The sequence below is a fragment of the Conger conger genome, chromosome 5 (assembly GCF_963514075.1).
Source record: "Conger conger chromosome 5, fConCon1.1, whole genome shotgun sequence".
NCBI classification, from domain to species: domain Eukaryota; kingdom Metazoa; phylum Chordata; class Actinopteri; order Anguilliformes; family Congridae; genus Conger; species Conger conger.
The window spans coordinates 59,260,014-59,280,513 of record NC_083764.1 but is presented as its reverse complement, the minus strand read 5'-3'; the positions used below and the strand labels follow the sequence as shown (position 1 = coordinate 59,280,513).

Here is a 20,500-nt window from a genome sequence, read left to right as displayed (position 1 = left end):
GTCTGACTGATGATCTGTTCAGGGTGTATTCCCGCCCCCCTACCCCTGTGACCCTGACCAGGAATGAGATGGGTTTGATAATCTACTGCAGTCCCACTCTTGCTACAAACAGCTTTCAGATAGTATTTAACTGGAGTGGTTTAAAATTCAACAACTGATAATGTACAATTTTGGATTTGACAATAGCTGACAAACGTAGGCAAAAATGCATTTAAAAAGTAGGCAAATTTGACCCCTTAATTTAAAATTAGTTTTATTTTGGCATCGTTGCATTTATCTTTACATACAGTAGCAAAATCTATCAGGTCTCAGCCAAACCATTCCTACTGGTTAATGACTGAAGTTATTTACAAATCGAGTTCAAGTTATCGACAGGAACGGTGCGACCGCGCTCTCTGATCTGCCAGTCATACCTGCCAAATGGGAGGGGCATAGATCAGGCAAGGAGAGTCTCAGTGGGGGGGCCTAGACCAGCAGTTTTTTTTCCCCCTGGGTTCAGAGGCAGAATCCGTGAAGATGACTTCAGGTGGAGGTCCTCTTTTCATACGTCGTGCTCCACATGGTCCCCATTACCAAAGAACACCAAGGTGGAAGGACTGCAGAACATATCTCCCATTTGTCAAACAACAGAACACATTTGGGAACCGAAAAAAAAAAAAGGTAAACGGGGGACAATCCATGGTGTTCTTGTGGGTTAAAAAAAAAAAGAAAAAAATGTTTTAAAGTGTACTCTCTCCGGGTTGAAACTCAGACTTCCTTCACTTTCCCATGGAGGGAATTACCATTTACATGGTGCGCGACCCCGTTCTCTGTGTGGGTGCCGTTCGATTCGATCTTGGCTGCCGTGCCGTTCTGCTTTGAGCAATCCGTTTCCTCCATCCTCTTGGGTAGTCGCTGGCCCTTGATGTAGGCCTTAATCCAGAAGTTTGAGAAAAGCACAAAGAAGAAGGTGCCGTAGATCCAGATGAGGTGGATAAATAAGGGGACATGGTAGTCGCACTTTTCCATGAAGTAGTACTGGGAGATGTGGACTGACACCAGCACAAACTGGAACTGGGGGGGGAAGAAAAGAGTGGAGTGTGGGATATATGCTTCTTTTAAACACGTCCAATTTCCATCACAAAATCAGTGGGTATGAGGGCCACACCCTCAATCATACATTTAAATATTCTTAACTCATAGGGTCTAGTCCAGGAATGTCCAATTTTCATAATTAAAAAACTGATATGAATATGGGAAATGCAAATCACACAAATTATGCTACGCATGTCCTGTTAGCTACACAGGGCCATGGCTGTAATGCTATGCAATGCATGGTGTAAGCCAAAATACACATACTGTTGCTAAAGTATATATTCAACTTTGGAGCAGGACATTTTTATATTTTGGCCTGCAAGTCATTGAGATTTTGGTGCGACTAAGCTCAAAAGTTGGCACTGCGTTCTCCAAGCAATCAAAATGACCCCACTGGCACAAATGACTGTGCCAGTCCCTCACAAATTAATTATCTTGGTTCACTAATATAACGTTCAGATCCAACAAAGAAGTACATGTAAAGCTTTGGTAATGACACTGAGGGAAAACATTGTAGTATTTCACACCAAAAACGAGCCAAAATCCAAACATACCAGCTGTATTGCGGTCAAGTATTTTTTCCACCAGAGAAACTTCTGGAACCTGGGTCCAGCAGCAGAGAGGCCATAGTAGAAGTACATGATAACATGGACAATGGCATTGATCATGGCGTGCAAAGAGCCCATTCCTCCTACTGATAAAGGACAAATATCAATCAATTAATTAATTAAGGGTAAGCAAAGGGTACACAGGTCCCTCAGACAAAGAAAAAGGCATCTTATCTTTGAGATATAGTTACCCATACGGCCACGCCATCAATATTTGTGAATGACCCTCAATGTTGAGCTCAACGTTGAAACTTACCAGGTGTCAAGGTGATTCCCCACCACCAGGTCCAAGGCATGAAGGAGTGGTGAAAGATGTGCAGGAATGTGATCTGGCTGTGCTTCTTCCGCAGTACAAAGAACATCTGGGGAAAAGGGACGGTGCATAATGTCACCACAAGAGGGCGCCATACAAGGAAGCGCATTCCTAAAACCCCAGCTAATGCATTTAAGTCTCAATTCAATATGGCAACAATGCCCTTCATTCTAAAACTACCTTAAGTTTGCCACATTACTCATTAAAATTGTTTAGTTCTGACACATTTCAAGAGAATTAGTGCTTTCAAAAATGTATGACTTATTACTTAAAAAGATACAGAATGTACAGAATCTCTATTATTCCTTTAAAACTACTTCAAAACTGGAATTAGTTTTTTGGGGGAAAAAATTATTCTTACCGTGTCCAAAAGTTCAACATATTTAGAGAAATAAAATAACCAGGATACCCGAATCATCTGAAGAGAAAAAAAGAACCACTTTAGTAAGAATGAAAACGAAAGCTGGACACACAATATTTACGCTACATGTCTTCACAAGACTCTCCCCAAGTAATAATTCCCCTGCCTGAACCTCCTAAAATGCAATCGTGCTTGATCAAATTCTCAGTGACAATATTTTGTTATCACACTCCATTTCATCATTTCGTAATGCAAAGTGAATTGCGAAAATGATTTTCAAATAATGCATAAAATGTGCATGTGCAAGTAAACGTAGGATATCATTATGTGCTCCCATACTCGGTACTATAAAGCTTGCTTGTTGTCAGAACTATCACAAGTATCAAACTCTAGGCCAATTGAAAAAAATACACCAAAACTGAAATAAACCCCCTCGCACTAGAACTATCACAAGTATCAAACTCTAGGCCAATTGAAAAAAATACACCAAAACTGAAATAAACCCCCTCGCACTTTAAGGCCAATCATTTTAGGATTTGTATGAGGACTGCAGCGTAAAATCGAGTCATGGACAGACCAGAAATAATGACGAGGACTTACTCTGAGTGCTTCAGGGCTGCTTGAGAAGTCGCACAGGTCACATCGCCACGTGTAGGTCGTGCCCCATCCTGACATCAGGAACTGTGAAGAAAAACCATCAGTCAGTGGGACACACCTGCGCACAAACACCCAGTGCAAACATCATCCACCATCCGTTCCAAAAAGGACACTCTACAAACATCATACATCATCCGTTCAAAAAAGGACACTCTACAAACATCATACATCATCCGTTCCAAAAAGGACACTCTACAAACATCATCCACCATCCGTTCCAAAAAGGACACTCTACAAACATCATACATCATCCGTTCAAAAAAGGACACTCTACAAACATCATACATCATCCGTTCCAAAAAGGACACTCTACAAACACCATACATCATCCGTTCAAAAAAGGACACTCTACAAACATCATACATCATCCGTTCCAAAAAGGACACTGTACAAACATCATCCATCATCCGTTCAAAAAAGGACACTCTACAAACATCATACATCATCCGTTCCAAAAAGGACACTCTACAAACATCATACATCATCCGTTCAAAAAAGGACACTCTACAAACATCATACATCATCCGTTCCAAAAAGGACACTCTACAAACACCATACATCATCCGTTCAAAAAAGGACACTCTACAAACATCATACATCATCCGTTCCAAAAAGGACACTGTACAAACATCATCCATCATCCGTTCAAAAAAGGACACTCTACAAACATCATACATCATCCGTTCCAAAAAGGACACTCTACAAACATCATACATCATCCGTTCAAAAAAGGACACTCTACAAACATCATACACCATCCGTTCCAAAAAGGACACTGTACAATAGTGTATGATGTATGATAACACATTCAATAATATTTGACTGTTGACTGTGGGTCAATAGTCACTACACATGTGATTTGAATCCCTGATTGAAGTGGCCCACAAAAGGGGAAAAGTTTAGGGTCTCACCTCATAGACAATATAGGCATTGAAGGCCACCATTGAAAAGTTATAGATGATCATGGCTTCTTTGAGTTGGAAAGGCTTGCGTTTGGCCATGCAGCGTGGTCCCACATACAGCATTACGAAGACGTAGCCCATCAGAATTGAAGTCATTTGTACAGGGGCCTGCATCAGTGGGTAGTCCTTCACTCTGGCATCTGAAAACACAAGGGACCATAATACACACTTAACCCTCAATAAACAAACCAAACCTCCATCAGTACAGCAGCATCAAGCAACCAATCCTCAATCCATTACTGGCCAATCATAGACGATGCCAATCAACTGCTGGGAGGAAACGAGATGTCTCTTGTTCTTTGGTAACTGATCTATAATGAGATGATGCCCTTACCTGTTCGCTCCACAAGATATTCATGGAATTTCAAGATGTTGGATACTACTTCCTTTAGCATTGTGATCGCCATTCCTTCTCCTATTTACACTACCTGAAATGAAAGATAAAGATGCGTTTTAGTCCAGTGCAAAAAATATAGATTAACATCCCTGCAGGAATATACCACTAGTCTGCTGCACCATTTTATGCACTTGAGAGAATTCAGTTTTTGCTTCTTTTGGTTTATTGTACCAATATTTTTACCACATGTAGTGCAGCTGAGTATCTGGGACTGCTGATGACATGCATTGCCTTTCTAGTTTACTCAGTATTGGTGTATGCAATGCAAATCTACAGATCACTGCAAAGTAGACCCTGGCCCACAAAATGTCCGAAAGCCTTTTTTACTCATGATGGCTTTCGGTCAACACCTTATATTTTTATTTATTTCACCGCTTCAGTGTACATCTGCTATTAGAATGGCATCAGTTCACAGAATATAATCATTTACAGAGCCATGGTTAATAATACAGACCTGAAATACACACTCGGTTCTATAAATGACACCGGAATTGTGACCCAGAGGAGCTGGGGATCTGGCTGTGTGAACTGGGAGACTGATGTATAAATCATTTCACCTCCCTTCCATTTTTGAGGAGCCCATTTTGGCACTGTTACACATACAAGCACAGAGAACAATCCCAAATTCATTGGCGAGCCATCGTCACAGGTATGAAGGAAACGGGTGATGGGGGCACTCCTATAGTAAGCATGTCTGGCCCGGTTACCTTTGCTTCTGACAAACGGGAATGTTGTGAAATTCCAATACGTTTGACACCGATGCGTCACTACTGTGAGAAGTGAAACGAGGAGATGGGTGTGGCCGCTTGTTTAAATCACAACACGCAGGGCAACGGGATCATACACTTGGCGGCAGGCATTACAAACCCATTGTCCTCCAAACACACCACACTCCACGTCAGCAGAGGGGAAAGGCCCAGGCAGACAAAACCAGAGAACACAACAAAGAGGGGGTGATTTACAAAGTTGGTTGTCCTGCGGCAAGGTGTCAGAAAGAGGAAGCCAGTAACTGTTGGCAATTTAGGGTCTGGTTTTTCTGTAAAAAAGCAGATCTAAAACAGCATTGGGACCTAGGAATGCCAAGTATGAGGTCAGAGGGTGGAACTCAATCTGATGGATGGTTTGGAGTCCAGGTCCATCACCAAGCTATTCATCACAAAATGCGGTGACAGGAAACAAGGAAAATACAACAGGAACTGAGGGGAAAAACACTGACTGGCAAAATAAAATGCATGATGGGTACTGCATGACCAAATCAAGGGCCCAAATAGTCAAGCATACATCAAAAACAGAACTGCAACCAAAATGCATTATATGAGCCGTTATTCCATGACAAACCTGTCCTGTGAAGTTAATTGATTCTGGAGATAAAGAAACTGAAGGCAAGGATTGAAACAAAAGCTAATCATTTACCCATCTACATGGAAAGATAAAATGATTTTTTAAACATAGCAAACAAAAGTTGTGGACTGGTGTTATTCAGCCAACCACCATATTTGGTTGGATAAATGATAAATGTCATAAGAGGACCATTCTAGTGCCCCACAAATTAAGTCGTTAAGGTTTCACTGTCAAAAATGGTAGTGTGTGGCCAAGTCCACTGATATACAATGACAATATTCCTACACGCTCAGGATATGTTTAAGACGAGTCCAAATACTGAGAGTCAGGCGAACACAGGCCAAGGTTCAATTTCTTACACCTGTGTAGCCTGTGGGCTTCACACCCGCAGATGTCCCTCAGAGAGTTCCTAAAGATTAAAGACAATTCCAGGTAAACAGGAAACGGATGCTGAAGATTTCAGGCTAGGTTAGACTGATGCTAAGTGCACCGCTATCGGCTTGCTGGCTTCAGTGTCACAACAGAATCCTAGCAGACACACATAATTACATCACAGACCCACTTCAGAAAATACCCCCTTACAATTATCTACAAATGTTACGCTGCCCATTCATTCCTTAGGGGCAGAATATGGAGGCAAATCCATGCCTTTAGCTTGAAAAGGGGTAAAAGTGAGAGCTTTTTGTAAAGGAGTGTAAAGGAGTTTCTGGGCCGCTTGGCTTCACTGTGAGAAGGCTCAAGCCACACAGTGCCTCATCCCTGCATTCAGTTGGTTGTGCTGTAAACTAAATAAGACCATTGTCTCAATATTCCTACACAAATTATCCAACCCCTCTTCTACCAAAGAATGAGATGACTCAGCAGGAGTGCCAGATAATTGTTCCAAGGCCAAATACCATCTATTGTAATGACTGTTCTTCTAGTTTGACATTAGCAAAAAATGTAAAGCAATGACTAAAGTGAACTTTATCCTTGTATAAGCACAGAATACACAAAAGCGACCAAAAACATGAAGGTGTGGGCATGTTCAGTTCATAAGTTTCAATAATTGCACACCATAAACCTAGCCCCAAAATTGAAATGTGAATAGATTTACTGCTAAAAAGCTATGGATGAAGTGCATTAAATTTCAGTTGCGACACTCACAAATGACTACAACGATCTATAAGCTGTAAAACATTAATCATACAACCTTGCACATCTCGGTCAACACCCACAGTGTATTGACCAGTGTACTCAACCTGACCCGTAGTTGTGTATTAACATACTATAGCTGGTGGTAAAAGCGATGTGAATGACATACAGGGGGCAGACCTAACAAACTGAACCCTGTAAAACATCTGCGATGGAGAGAATGTGTTGGTGGCGTTACTGAGTACAGTAAATGAGTTGTGTAATAGAGATGTTTAAATAGGCCCTGAATGAGTGCATTTTTCTGTAATGGTTCATTTTACTCCGGTCACGAAGGGCTGCCACGTCCACAGCTTGCTGTGGTTTTATGGGGAGCAAAAAGCTAATCAATTACTTAAATGTACAATAGGTAATTTCAGACTTCTAACTGTTAAGAGAGGAATTGCAGCAACAGATACGCTCAAACCACAACACTGTTTATCCCACCCCTTCTCTGTGAACGTGCTGAAGTTGAAACGCCATTGGCTGTGGCAATTAGAACCAATGAGCTTGAATTATTGTACAGCTATACAATGTTTTGGTAGTGCCGGCCCGTCAACTGCATATTTTGAAACCCGAATTTAAGGACTATAAACACAGGTTGAGGGTGAGTCAACCTGTCAGTGAGCTGTTTTCAATGATAGGAAGGGATTTACAATGGTTCTGTATTTTATTAACACAAAAATCTTAGCTATTGTACCTTTAAGTGCCGAAATGCAATAAAAACCAGCCATGGATGCAAAAGATGCTGGAAAGTATTTCAGCTGTGAAATGCTGCGTACAGACACAAGGTGAAGCTTAGACTAGTTTCTTTTCCCATCATCATCCCCCCAACCCATCTACCTGTGTGGCACAATGTTGCATAACAAATCATACACTGAAACCCAGGCCTGCTCAACCCAGTCCCTCAAGATCCATCGTCCTGTAGGTTCTCACCTCAGCCCCAACAAAGCACAATTCAATTCAATGTCTAGAGATCTCATAGTGCTGCTAATTATGAGAAACAGGTGTGCCAAATTAGGGAATAAAAACCTATAGGACAGTAGGGCCGTGTCTGAAAGTACGCACTACACACTGTACATGTACACTATAATTTGACATACATAAGGCGGCTTTAATATACAAGTAAAAAGTAAGATGGTGTTTCAGTATACTTTATCAGAACGTCACCACTTTAAGCACAGTACATGCTAATGACAACAGCTAGTCGACGTGACTTTGTGGAAGGAAAACAGAAAAACGATTTTAAAAAGTACATACTATCCATTAATTTTAACTACATCCCACTAAGCATAGAGGAAGCTAATACTTGCATTGAAATTGTTCAACTGTTAACTTTAGTTAGAACACTGGCCCCCGATTGCTTGGGTCATGTTCTAGAGCAATGCACTGTGGGATACTCATGCCAGTACGGTGTCCAGTGTTCGCATCCTATGGTATTTCCCCGATTGTAGTGACATTCGGGTAGTTTTAGTACACTATTTTTTTATGCAGCTATGGTTTTGGACATCCTAAACATTAAGAGAGTACGCGATTTTGGACACAGCCTAGATCTCCAGGAACAGAGATGGGCAGCCCTGCTGTAACCCAATGCAACCACGACCACCCAATAAAATCAAGCCCATCTCATGCTGGATGGAGTTCAGATGGTCATTTTTCCCTACTCACTTGGAGCTGCGTGCACCAGCAACACTACAGAGCACTCTTATAATAGTCCTGCATAGTGTTGCTAGTGCAGGCAGCTCTAGGTAACTGAACCAAACATAGTCACCTTATTCATTCATTCCTATTTCCAGTTTGACAGCAAGGAGTGACTCATGAATAAGGTGACTATGTTTAGCCAAGTCACCTTCCATTGTGCTGAACCAGTGCAATTTGTCCCTTGTGAGAGGGACGGTAACCCCTATAATGCCAGTTCATAACCCACCCCATCATTAAGTTCTTCCATACTGATTAATTAATTTGCGACATTACATTAAATTAATGGCATTTGGCAGACGCTCGAGTTGACATAGAGTTGATTAGACTAAGCAGGAGACAATCCTCCCCTGGATCAATGCAGGGTTAAGGGCCTTGCTCAAGGGCCCAACGGCAGTGCGGATCTTATTGTGGCTACACCAGGGATCGAACCACCAACCTTGTGTGTCTCAGTCATGTACCTTAACCGCTACGCTACAGCCGGCCCTAGCACTCTCTTAGTATGTACAGAGAAGGAAGTTACAGCTCTACAGAATGGACATTGACACTCCTCGTCAGCCTCCCTTTGCTGCTTCGGAGAGAAAAATTAAGCTCGATTTACATAATTATTTTAATAAGCCTACCATGGCAACGATCAAGAAACCAAATGCTGCAGCTTCAGAAAGTTTTTTTTTTTTTTTTAATAAAGTAACCTTAAACTTAAATTACTCCCTCAACATGCCAAGGAAATCACTGTTGCTTCATCCAAGCTGATGGTCTGCTGATGATCACACCACTTACATTACAAGCCTAACTACTTTAAGTACTGAATCTACCACTGGGCAAAGAAATCCATCAATCAACCCTGTCCCTTTTTAGACCAGAATGTACATTCTTCATGTTAAACGGTGTGGTTCCAAGAAAGCTTCAAGCCCAACGCCATGACGCAACCTAAACATACCGATTTATCACTGTGCTCCTCAGACCACCACATAATAATACATGTCTTTACAGCTAGTTTAATACCTCAGGCTATAATCTTTCCAACCGCTATGATTATTCGCTAGAGTGCCCATTTGGCCTATCTTCAGCTGGCAGGACAGAGGATAGGCTCCCTCGATAGCCTTTCTTTCCACACTGGACTGTTTATTTTTGTAAACTCAATTGCCGTTTTTTTTTTTTTTTTTTTTGGTGGAGGCTTGGTTTTCATAATGTCCCTATCTCCTGTCTTTGCGACAGAGTCTCTGTAAAAAGTGCCATACATATAAAATGCCACTGAAAACTTAACACTGAAAAAGAGAAGGAAAGAACCCAAAGCAATCAGATTCAGTCTTTCTGTCATGTCAGCCTACACACAGCCAGCTAAGCAACACGTGTCCACAGGGTTGAAGGTAATTGTGAACAGAAGGCAGGTAATTACATAGAAACCAGTCAGAAAGCCGTGTCAAAGCAGTCAGAGAGACAGACAGTCAGACAACCATATCCCTCTGATTTACAAGGAATACATACTGAAAGAATGAATGGACACGGCATCCTTCCAGAAGTACTACAGCTGGTTAAAGTAAGTAAGCCTGGCTTGACTCCAACACATGGAAACTGAGTGGTTGGAGCAGGGAGGTTTTTTTAAGCACTAAACCAAGCACAACATTAACCAAACTAAGAAATATTGTAGCTATTACAGTGCATCTTTAAGGCTTGTATGTAAATGGTCTCTCTCTTCTTCTTTTTTTTTTTTTTTGAGAAAAAAAACCTACCTGACAACTTTGTCAGAGAAGCTAACCCACTTACAAAACACTGAATTTATAGCTCCAGAACAGATTACATGAACTTGGAAAATCTACTCACAAGAGGAGATTAGAAGGCACAACAAGCCTGCAGATCAATGGAAAGGCAAGAATGAAGTGAACAAGGCGCTGCCATGTTAACGGCAGGCATCTCCCTGTACACTCCGGTAAGAGTCAACTCACCTGCTACTGTCCTCCAGTCACACGGGAACCATAAAACCAGCACTCCAGCAGGAGACCGCTCCTGATCCTTTCTGTTGCAGATGAGCCAGGCACAGGGCAGAAATGTCACCCCCAGACAGAGAGAGAGAGAGAGAGAGAAAGAAAGAGAGAGAGAGACGGCAGAGAGAACGAGAGGGAGGGAGAGAGAGAGAGCGTGAGTGGCCAGAGAGAGAGAGAGATAGAGAGAGATAGAGAGAGAGGGAGTGAGAATGAGAGAGTGAGAGAGAGGGGAGATCGAGACAAACTGACACAGTGTGACTGGTACAGCCGGCCTCAAAGCCTCCACCCTAGCAGAGTTCCTCAGAGCGGATGAATAACTGGTTCAGACATCCAGGCGAGAGAGAAAGAATCTGAATAAGCGAGTGGGTGAGAACGCAAAAGAGAATAGGCCAGGAACTCCCAAATTTAAACGTGCATGTACAGCGAATAAGATGATGCCGCCCAGTTTCTGGCCCACACCCTGTTATGAAGCAGATGGGCCCCTCCCCCCTCTGCCTGCCGGGTGACGATTGGCTCTATGGGGATAGGTAGTTTTTGCTACTTGTCTGGCTTTCAGTTGGGTGTGTCCAATCACTCAGTGGCTAGGTGAGAAATCAATAGATATAGACTGGTTTCCTATAGCGCCTTCCCATTCTGAATCAGCGGTCTACATGCAGATAACAGAAGCATCCATTCAAAAACTAGGCGGCAAAATATACATTTCTGCTTCATATGAAAATAAAAAAAATAAAAAAAATAAATAAAAGACAAAAACAATACAAAATCTTAAAAGAAATCCTTCAAGGGACCTGTATTGCTCCACCATAATATCCTAATGACCCAATTTATAAATATGACTTAACTTAACCTCAAAAAACAATACAAGCTATTCAAAAGAGAAAAGAAAAACAGCCAAATAAATAGTGTTACACAAATCTGTGTATGCAGAAAAGCCCGTTTCACTGCTTCGGTTGTGTCCGTGATTACATTATGTCATATGGACGTACGGCCATTCATCAAGAACTCGTGTGCTTCTAGAACGACAATGAGACCAGGACAAGTGCCACATATAAGCACATGTAGTACATGACCATGTCATTACCATTATTCTTATCCAGAGAGAAGTGCATTCAAACGGACTGAATCAAAGAGCAGGAACACTACAGGAAAAACTATCAGCGACAACGTGGCAAACAAGTCTGCGAGAACACGCGCGACCATGAGGCTTCATTCAGACAGTTTTCTGAAGACGGCTACAGTTCGTGGCACGACCAACAAAAGGGAGACAGCCGTGTGAAATTGGGTGAGCTCATCCCATCGATAGAAGGCTGCTGGTTTCACGACAATCCAGCAGAGCCTGTTCAACCTGTTGCTCAGGCACTGACTGGTAGAGAGGAGCAACAAATCAGAGAGGAGCTCTGAGCTCGACTCAGCCCTGCCTTCTGAGCACTACGAAAGTCCCGAGCGGAATGCCAAGAATCCTGGGACAAGTGTGGAAGACATACCTTCTTGTATCGTAAGCATGGGCATTTTAGAAATGTCAATTCTGTTAGTCTGTAACTGCAGCTAGAGCTTTCTCTCCACTGCGGATACCGCGCACAGGTTAAACCACCTTTCCTAATTTCATAAAAGACTGCCACTTTCTCCAAAGGGCTTCCAGAAACTTCTGTTTAGCTCAGACAGTTTTACACCTTGCCCATCTCCTCTTTCCAACCGCCCTAAAATGTAGTGTCATAGTTTGAAACGCATCAAGACGTGCTGGTTACTTGTTAGGCATAGAGTTAGCACAGGCCTGAATCCGTCTGGAATTCCGGGTAATATGTACGATATCAACTGCCTCTCATATAGATCTGGACCAGTCCTCATCACGACAGGGGGAGTCCAAGGTGAGTGGACAAACCTACAGAGCACGGTGTCCCAACCCGGTTCCTGGATATCTACCATATGTATGCCTGTATGCTTTCACTCCAACCTCAAGAAAACAACACCTCATTCAGCAGCTCTTTGAGATGTTTATTCGTTGAATGAGGTGTGCCAAAAGAGGGCTGACATGTCGACCTGCAGGATGGTAAGATCTCCAGGAACAGGGCAGGGCAGCCGCGTTCTAGAGGATGGTTTGCCCTGAAGGCAGATGCAGTTTCACTCTGCCCACCATTCATTTCAGAAGGGTAAAATATATATTTTTTTGCCACATTAAAGTGTCTTTCTGAGATTACAGCAGTAACAAATTGACAGTGCCATCATCACCGATTTTTTTTATTAGACAAATGTTGACACCGCAGGGGTCAAGTAGGGGTATTCCACCTACAGGTCACGGGGATGTCATAACGCCTCAGGAACTGAATATAAAGGTGTTAACCTCTCAAGAGCACAGGAGCGTGGACAGATAGTGACTGGACATGGGCCAAACCTCCCCCATCATTCGTCACTAGAATATCAATCACAAACTTTTCTACGGCAAATTCCACAAAAGATCTGAGATTTTAGACGAAGATCCGTCCTGGTCAGTTGCATGTACAGTATATCAGCTGTAGTGAAATGTATAAGATACCATATAATAATAAGGCATAATATATAATAATACATTTTAATATATGTAAATGGTTTCAAGGACAAGAGCATTTCCCCATTCTCGGAAATCCAAGACAGACTGTAAAAGTGTCAGTCTATAATTTCCAACATTGCACACAACTAACATTACATTACATTAACATTATTGCCATTTGGCAGACTCTTATCCAGAGTGACGTACAGTTGATTAGACTAAGCAGGAGATAATCCTCCCCTGGAGCAATGCAGACTCAAAACACACCTTTTCAAACTCTATCTTAGTCCTCCCTCCTGATTCCCCCCCCCCTTTCTGATACCCCTATCCTTGTCTAAACCCCCCAAAAGAAAAAAAGAAAAGAAAAAAATTGCACTTATGATGACGACTATATGTTTAGAACAGCATTCCATGTGTATTTTCCTAGTTCTGGATGTGATGCTTTGAATTGTGGTAGAACCTATGCACTTGTAAGTCGCTTTGGATTAAAAGCGTCATGTAAATGTAAATGTAAATGTAAATGCAGGGTTAAGGGCCTTGCTCTAGGGCCCAACAGCTGTGCGGATCTTACTGTGGCTACACCGGGATTAGAACCACCCAGTCATTTATCTTAACCACTATGCTACAGGCCGCCCCTCAACTACATGTGAAAGTGTGGTCAACACCCCAGACTCCTTGCCTTTCTCACCTCAGAGTACGACACTGAGATTCCCTCCAGCTCAAGACGGAGACAACTCCAGTGGAATGTGAATGGGCTGTATGATGTGAATGAAGTGCGACAGACAAGCCATTGGACTTAATTTGCTTCAAAAATGTATCTCCAAGGGCTTTGTCCATTTTAGGTTCGTAAATAAGTCCCTTCATAATTGCCACACATACAAACAATGGAAACGGTGACCATTACATATTAGGTGAACAGGATTGTTTTACTGAAATTAGTATATAAACCTTCATTTGAATACAACTAATGGGCTTGTGATACCTTTATCTCCTGGGGCAATCCATCTCTAATAAAATGTGAATCTTACTTCAAGTCTTCACTGGCTGCCTTTTTACTCTTTTGTTTTGCAATGCATAACATTTTTTTTGGCACACACATACGTGGCGTAATGCAAATATATGGCAAGGTTAAATTTCACCTCCATGTCTGTCAATGAGCACTTTATTAGGTAGGCCTTTACACCAGCTTGTTAATGCCAATCATTAATCAGCCAATCATGTGGCAGCAACTAAATGCATAAAAGCATGCAGAAGTGGCCAAGAAGTTCAGCTGTTTTTTAGCGAGCTGAAACGTGTTGTTAATGAGTAAGGTCAGAGGAAAATGGCCAGAGTGGTTGAAGCTGACAGGAAGGTGACAGTAACACAAATATCCACACATTACAACAGTGGTATGCCTCTCTGGGGTAAGAGCATCTCTGAACACACAACGTGTCAAACCTCTAAGTGGATAGGCTACAGCAGATAACAGAGGGGCTTAAGTGCAGAAGACCTAAGACTTAATAAGTCTAAAAAACAAGTCAAATAAATACACAATAAAGTGCTCACTGAGTGTATATACCTTAATGAGACCAAGCTCATTTAATTCCGTTTGGAGAATTAATTAATTAACGTAAAAATAATCGTGTTTCATCAGCCCGCAGCAGTTGAAACAATGCTCTTAATTTTGAACCCAAGCCCGACCAGGACGGGATGGCCTTGCCTCTGAGCCACCTAGAGGAGATATCGAGATGTTCCCCGCAGCCTCCAGGAATGTCGCGGGACGAGTCTCAACGGCACATGCGTTCACCTCCGGAAGAGCAGGTGTGGGAACGGGGGAGGTCCACCGCCAACGAAACCGCCCAGACAGGGCCGACCACTCGCCCCACGCCCACCAGCCCTTCATTCATTCCCCAACAGCCGATTGCACAACACCACCGCGCACGTCACGGCCTGAAACCCGGAGCGTTCCCCTCAGAAGCCTCCGCTCCTCGCCGGGCGATACCACCACGCGGCGAGAGAGCCGGACCTTAAGCGCGGAGCTAGTGCACAGGGTCGTTTCCCAGCGTCTAATTAGTATCGGGCACATGGGGGAGCTACCATCAACCGCTTCAGTGAATGTTTATCAAATCAATCAATCCCATTTTATTTACGTAGCACATTTCGTAGAGAAAGCAACTCAATGTGCTTTACACAACACTACTTGAAATACAAAATAATAAATAAAATATTATTATTAATATTGCTACTATAAAATGTAGTTGTGTGAATGGCTAATAGAAAAATGTACACACCAAATTGCTCCAGATGAGGACATTAATGAATTATGGGCCGTCTCAGTTGATCTGAAACTGAAACCCAATTAGCATATGAATTGATGAGAGTGTGAACGAGGGATCATCCTACCTTCGGCACATCAGGCCCTACACTCTCGCTAAACGGATACGGGCGTGTCTGGGCCCCCAGCTGAATGACAAACATAGTGTCAGCCCACGGAGAGATTATTTTCAGTATAATTATTAGTGACAGTGTTCTTATTATATAGTACATATAAAGGATGGCTTTCAGATTCTTGCAATGAACATTCTGGGAAACATTATACACATTAAGACAAATAGCATGTGGGTACAATAGAAACAAATTTGAGGGGTACAAGCTTATTTATTTATTTATAACAAACCGTCAGCTTGGACAATCCATAACTTCATTAAAGAAAGCCCATTTCATGAATCGTATTCTGCAAAACTGAGCCATAAACAATGTATGCAATCATTCTCATTTTGATTACACATTTTCAGCATTTTTCCAATATTTTGAATGAAGCACTAAGTAAAAACTGAACTGAAAGGACTAGATAAAAATCAGCAAAGTTGAGCTACGATACGATAAGAGATCCTGTGCACGCATGTAGATAAATATACGTCTTAAGTCTTACCTACGGTCCTAGTCACTCCCACCAAAACATTTCCATAACAATAACAGATAGGCCCTTATACAGCCAGAATTTGTAACTATGAAAACTCAAGAGTCGGATCACAGTCAAGAGTTGGATCATGGCCAAGGGTCCGCAGTGATGACACTGAGGTCCAGGTCTGCATCCCAGATTTAGGCCAACCTGAACAGCCACAGCGTTCCTACAACCAACAGGCACCAGTGTCCAGCGATTTACACCACTGTACCATTCTAGTCTGCAAGGCTGGAGTCTCTTTCCGATTCTACATTACTAATTTCGAGGCTCAAGTCCCCTGATGATTCATACATTTTACACAAGAATCCTCTTCTGCTGTACCGTGCCCCAGGGGACAACTGCTGTGTCCAAGATTCAAACCCACACTAAGCAATGGTCTATTGTTGCACCAGATATAAAGGAACATTTGTGCAGCATCACCTTCAAATAACCATACATAATTTAAATAATGTACATTACAGTAGTAATAATAAGAGAAACAATAGAGTACCAATTTTGCAGAATATGCTGAAAATGGTTTTACCATATTAAAAGCTAATCTGGAATAAAATATTCAGGAAGTATGGCTGCAACCCAGAAGTAAATTCAGAACAACACATTCCTAATATCAGAGCTTGATATTTTATACTTAATAAGTGTTAGCCGTGTAAACATCACATGCAATTGACATTCTCAGCACAGTCTGAATAACTGACCCAATGAACACAATTGTGCAATTTTGAGTTCAGTTGACACTGGAATCTTCGGATAACATCTCTGGCATGAGAGAAAGGAGCAATGTGTGGTTTCCTCAGGGTTGTGGCATACAATGAGTGCTTCTTCCACAATCCAGAATAAAAGAATAACACATTCCTAAAGCCATGGGCTGTCAGTGGGTTTAGGATTGTGGCACACACACACACACACACAGAAATGCTTTTCAAGAATGCATTTCTGCAAAACAAAGGAGATATGTTGTCGACTGCGGTTATGACTATGAATTTCTTTTGATGCACTAAATTTTTCACTTCTTCAACTGCTGCAACTTTCTCAGGATGGAGTGACTAACACTGCAGTTCACTCTGATTGACACAGCAGCATACAGGCTATGACTTGGAGCCACAACGTCTGTGGTTCGAATCCCGGTCGAGCCACAATAAATGATCCGCACAGCCGTTGGGCCCTTGAGCAAGGCCCTTAACCCCACATTGCTCCCCGGGCGCTGCACTGTGGCTGCCCACTGCTCCTAGGCAACTAGGATGGGTCAAATGCAGAGGACAAATTAACCCACAGGGTTCAATAAAGTATATCTTACTTTGTACATGGACAAGACCTTATTTGGCATATCAGTTAAGACTTTATCTGAACTACTAAAATACATTTTTCACAGGTCTTTGCCGGAGACACATTTAATTTTATTTAGATAATGCTACATACACATGCATCAATTGCTTCATGAATCCACAAATTTAAATCAAAGGACAATATTCAAAAGGACATGTTTTTGGTGACTTGAGATGTTTTAACAGTGGTCCTCAGATTGAGCCTGATACTTATACCAAAAAAACCCTGGTTTCCATGTACAAGGAGGCCAGAACTCCTGGAGGGACAAGTGTGCAAAGAGCACGGAGGCTCAGGGAAGCGTAGCCCGGCCTCAAGACTTTCCCTGCGGTTACGAGAGGACAAAGAGGCGAAAGATTCTGCAAAATTAGATTGACTTAAAAAACAGTCTCTCCATCATGTCCTGTTGATCACGCACGCAGAGGGATGGTGTGCAGAAAGTCCAGCCTCGTGACTGCTCAAATTCAACTGATCAAATTCTTTCCCCCATGATGCTAAACATTTAACATAAATTGGGCGGGACAAAGGAGGCTCAGACACACCAAGTCGAAAGGAACACAGCTGAAGGTGGTCAGATGGTCATCATCGGATCGGTTTCCTGGCAACCGTTTTCTTGGCACACTTGCAAAACTATAAAATGAAAAATGAACAAAGACTCACAAGACTACCAAAGAGGTTTCCTTAATGAGGCCAGAGTGACTCGGTGCCATCTAATGACCTGTTTGGAGAATGTACCAGCTGCTGTTAAACAAATTAAATTAGTGTCCTTGCACAAAATACTTCAGTGTTGGTAAATTCACCATTTGCTGACGGTGACAGGGATGGAATCCTGGGATTGTGTCAGCACAATCTCTGACAAACAAGGCATGGCTGACTACACACCTCTGTTTTGCCAGACGCTTTTAGATATACAGTACATTTAAGGATTGCTAATTTTGTTTTTGCAAAAATTATTGCCAACACCCGTAGCCGGCTACTTTCCAAAATGGGCCAACTTGATTAATTAGATCACGCAAAATAATGGTCAGTATCCACAAAGCTAAGCATCATCTAATTTCCCCAAACATCACCAATTTAAAAGAAATGCAAAAATGCCACACAAAGGAACATCAGCTTAAATATCCAAATCAACAAGACAACCTTGACCACACCAATATCATATGGTATCAGGATCAGCAGCACACGTGGTATTGGGTCACTCAGATGAATAATGGCATGGGAATGGCATGGCTGTCCTTGCGCAGTTTTGTGCTGCACAGGAAGGGTCTGGAGGTTAAATACTTAACCTAAATGTCAATCACAGGTCGGAGTGACACTGGACATTGAGCTTCAGAGTTGCGTAACTTGACCTGGACAAACAAATCGATAGATTCGGTTACAGTTACCGCTACTGTAAGTGTCATGGCCCCCTTGAGCACACAAAGAGCTCAGCCTCGAATTAATGAAATCATTTGATCAGATATAAAAGATGACTGAAAGATGAATTTGGAGCCATTACTAAATACAATAATGAAACTCTTAACTCCATTAGGCCAATGGTGTATTGACAATGTTGCACACGTCAAGCAGATATTGTCCAAATACATAAATTACATGAAACGTTTATTTACTGGATTAGCTAATCATTATACTGTATGTGCTGTGTGATTGGGCAGCAACCTTTCAGGAAACATAGGGAATACATTAAAATAAATTAATAGTAGGCTTAATAGCCCATGAGCCTATAATATGACAAAGTGGGCCGAAGAACTGATCATGTCTATAATGAAAAGTAATGACAGAACGATTGAAACAAACCTGGTTTGGTTTTCCAGAGAATGTTTGAAGAGAGCGTCAATCATTGGACTAATTAATTAATAGTGCGAAATACGACGAGATCATACATACTGAACAAAACGAATAAACAGTACCTGGGCAAAAGACAGTTGAAGTACCAAGTTTTAAAATACTATTAAATGACATGCATGACATAGTACTGCATGCATGAACACAGAATGGCGTATCAAGACAGCAAGACTTAGCATTTGTTAAGAATTTTCAATAAACACGCAGAAAAATGTGGGAATACATTTTTGGCGAAGCCAATTACTATGGAAAACCATACCCACATAAATAAAAAGCCACTGTTTTCAGAGAAAGCAAGGTGTTGTCAACGTGACATATTTTAATCAAACAGCAGCCAGAGCGCCTTATGTTAAATCAGCAGTTGCATAAAATAGAAATACACAGCATATTATTAAGCGTTTGCCACATCGCCGAGTTAATTTCCTATCTACCTCATAGCAGTTGGTAATAACCAATAATACAACCTTACGACGACACTTTACCGTTTCATCAGTACGATAGCAGTCATGCAGGTATGGGGTGGATAGTGTCAACAAGGCCTTTCAATAGGAAAACTTCTATCGCAAAACCACACGACTGCGGCTTAATCAAACCTTACCGTCAGAACGCCGTACCCACGTGTGAGTCTGAGATGGAAACAAAATACGGGAAGTCCTTCGTCCCGCTCTCTCACCTGTAAGAAAGTCCACCATTCCGGATCTTTTGAAAGCTCCTGACCCAGCCCTCTCGGAAAGGTGGGCGTTCTCCATAATATTCATATGCAAGGATGTGGCTTTTAAAAAAAAATCGATTATCTTCTCTCTCAAATGCGGATACGAAAATGGGAAATGGCTACAGAAATAATATGGAGGAAAACGAATAATCTATATATTTTTAATTGGCCGTAGTTGACTATCATTCTTCTATGATCTGTGGGCTTATAGGTTTCATTGAAAACAAATTATAAAACAATTTCAAAAATAATGCTCATCAGATTTCCTAAATGTAGGACTGGCTGCCAAATTTCAGCGTTGCTGTTTATGGAAATACAAACGGACCTTAGTGCTACACAATTTACTTTATGTTTCGCGGTTATCCTGTATAAATATAAATGTTTAACTCAATAAAGACTTAAGGAAACAACATAATATTTAATAAGCATAGCACACAGAATGTATAGCAATAAGTAGAACAAACCATCTAAAACGATCATTTTGGAATCAATGCCTTTTAAAAATCACGTCAGATACAAGAGGTTTGTATACTATACTATACTATACTATACTATATTATACTATACTATACTATACTATACAAACTGC

At 41.7% G+C, this 20,500-nt stretch overlaps 1 protein-coding gene across 3 annotated transcripts; it reads right to left on the bottom strand.

Moving 5' to 3' along the window:
* Nucleotides 1–236: 236 nt before the first annotated feature.
* On the bottom strand, nucleotides 237–19,868 carry elovl1a (ELOVL fatty acid elongase 1a). 3 transcript variants are annotated; one of them, XM_061243861.1, is made up of 8 exons: nucleotides 19,798–19,868; nucleotides 4,310–4,403; nucleotides 3,925–4,115; nucleotides 2,957–3,037; nucleotides 2,357–2,413; nucleotides 1,939–2,044; nucleotides 1,629–1,768; nucleotides 237–1,053 (listed from the first exon to the last, which is right to left on the bottom strand). In XM_061243861.1, the coding sequence occupies exons 2-8, from the start codon at nucleotides 4,380–4,382 to the stop codon at nucleotides 748–750; spliced, it is 954 nt and encodes a 317-aa protein (XP_061099845.1). In that variant the 5' UTR covers nucleotides 4,383–4,403; nucleotides 19,798–19,868; the 3' UTR covers nucleotides 237–747. The 3 variants fall into 3 exon arrangements, with proteins under 3 accessions (XP_061099845.1, XP_061099844.1, XP_061099843.1); XM_061243860.1 differs by having other exon boundaries at nucleotides 19,682–19,811; XM_061243859.1 differs by lacking the exon at nucleotides 19,798–19,868 and adding an exon at nucleotides 10,528–11,009.
* Between the last annotated feature and the right edge of the window lie 632 nt (nucleotides 19,869–20,500).

Bases quoted from the DNA above. Each gene is read 5' to 3' on its own strand.
- elovl1a (XM_061243861.1), bottom strand. From the start codon at position 4,382: ATGGCGATCACAATGCTAAAGGAAGTAGTATCCAACATCTTGAAATTC. The intron at 2,045-2,356 runs GTAAGAATAATT...CCTTTTCCCCAG, and splicing joins ATGTTGAACTTTTGGACACG to ATGTTCTTTGTACTGCGGAA. The intron at 1,769-1,938 runs GTAAGTTTCAAC...GTCCTTTATCAG, and splicing joins GGGAATCACCTTGACACCTG to TAGGAGGAATGGGCTCTTTG.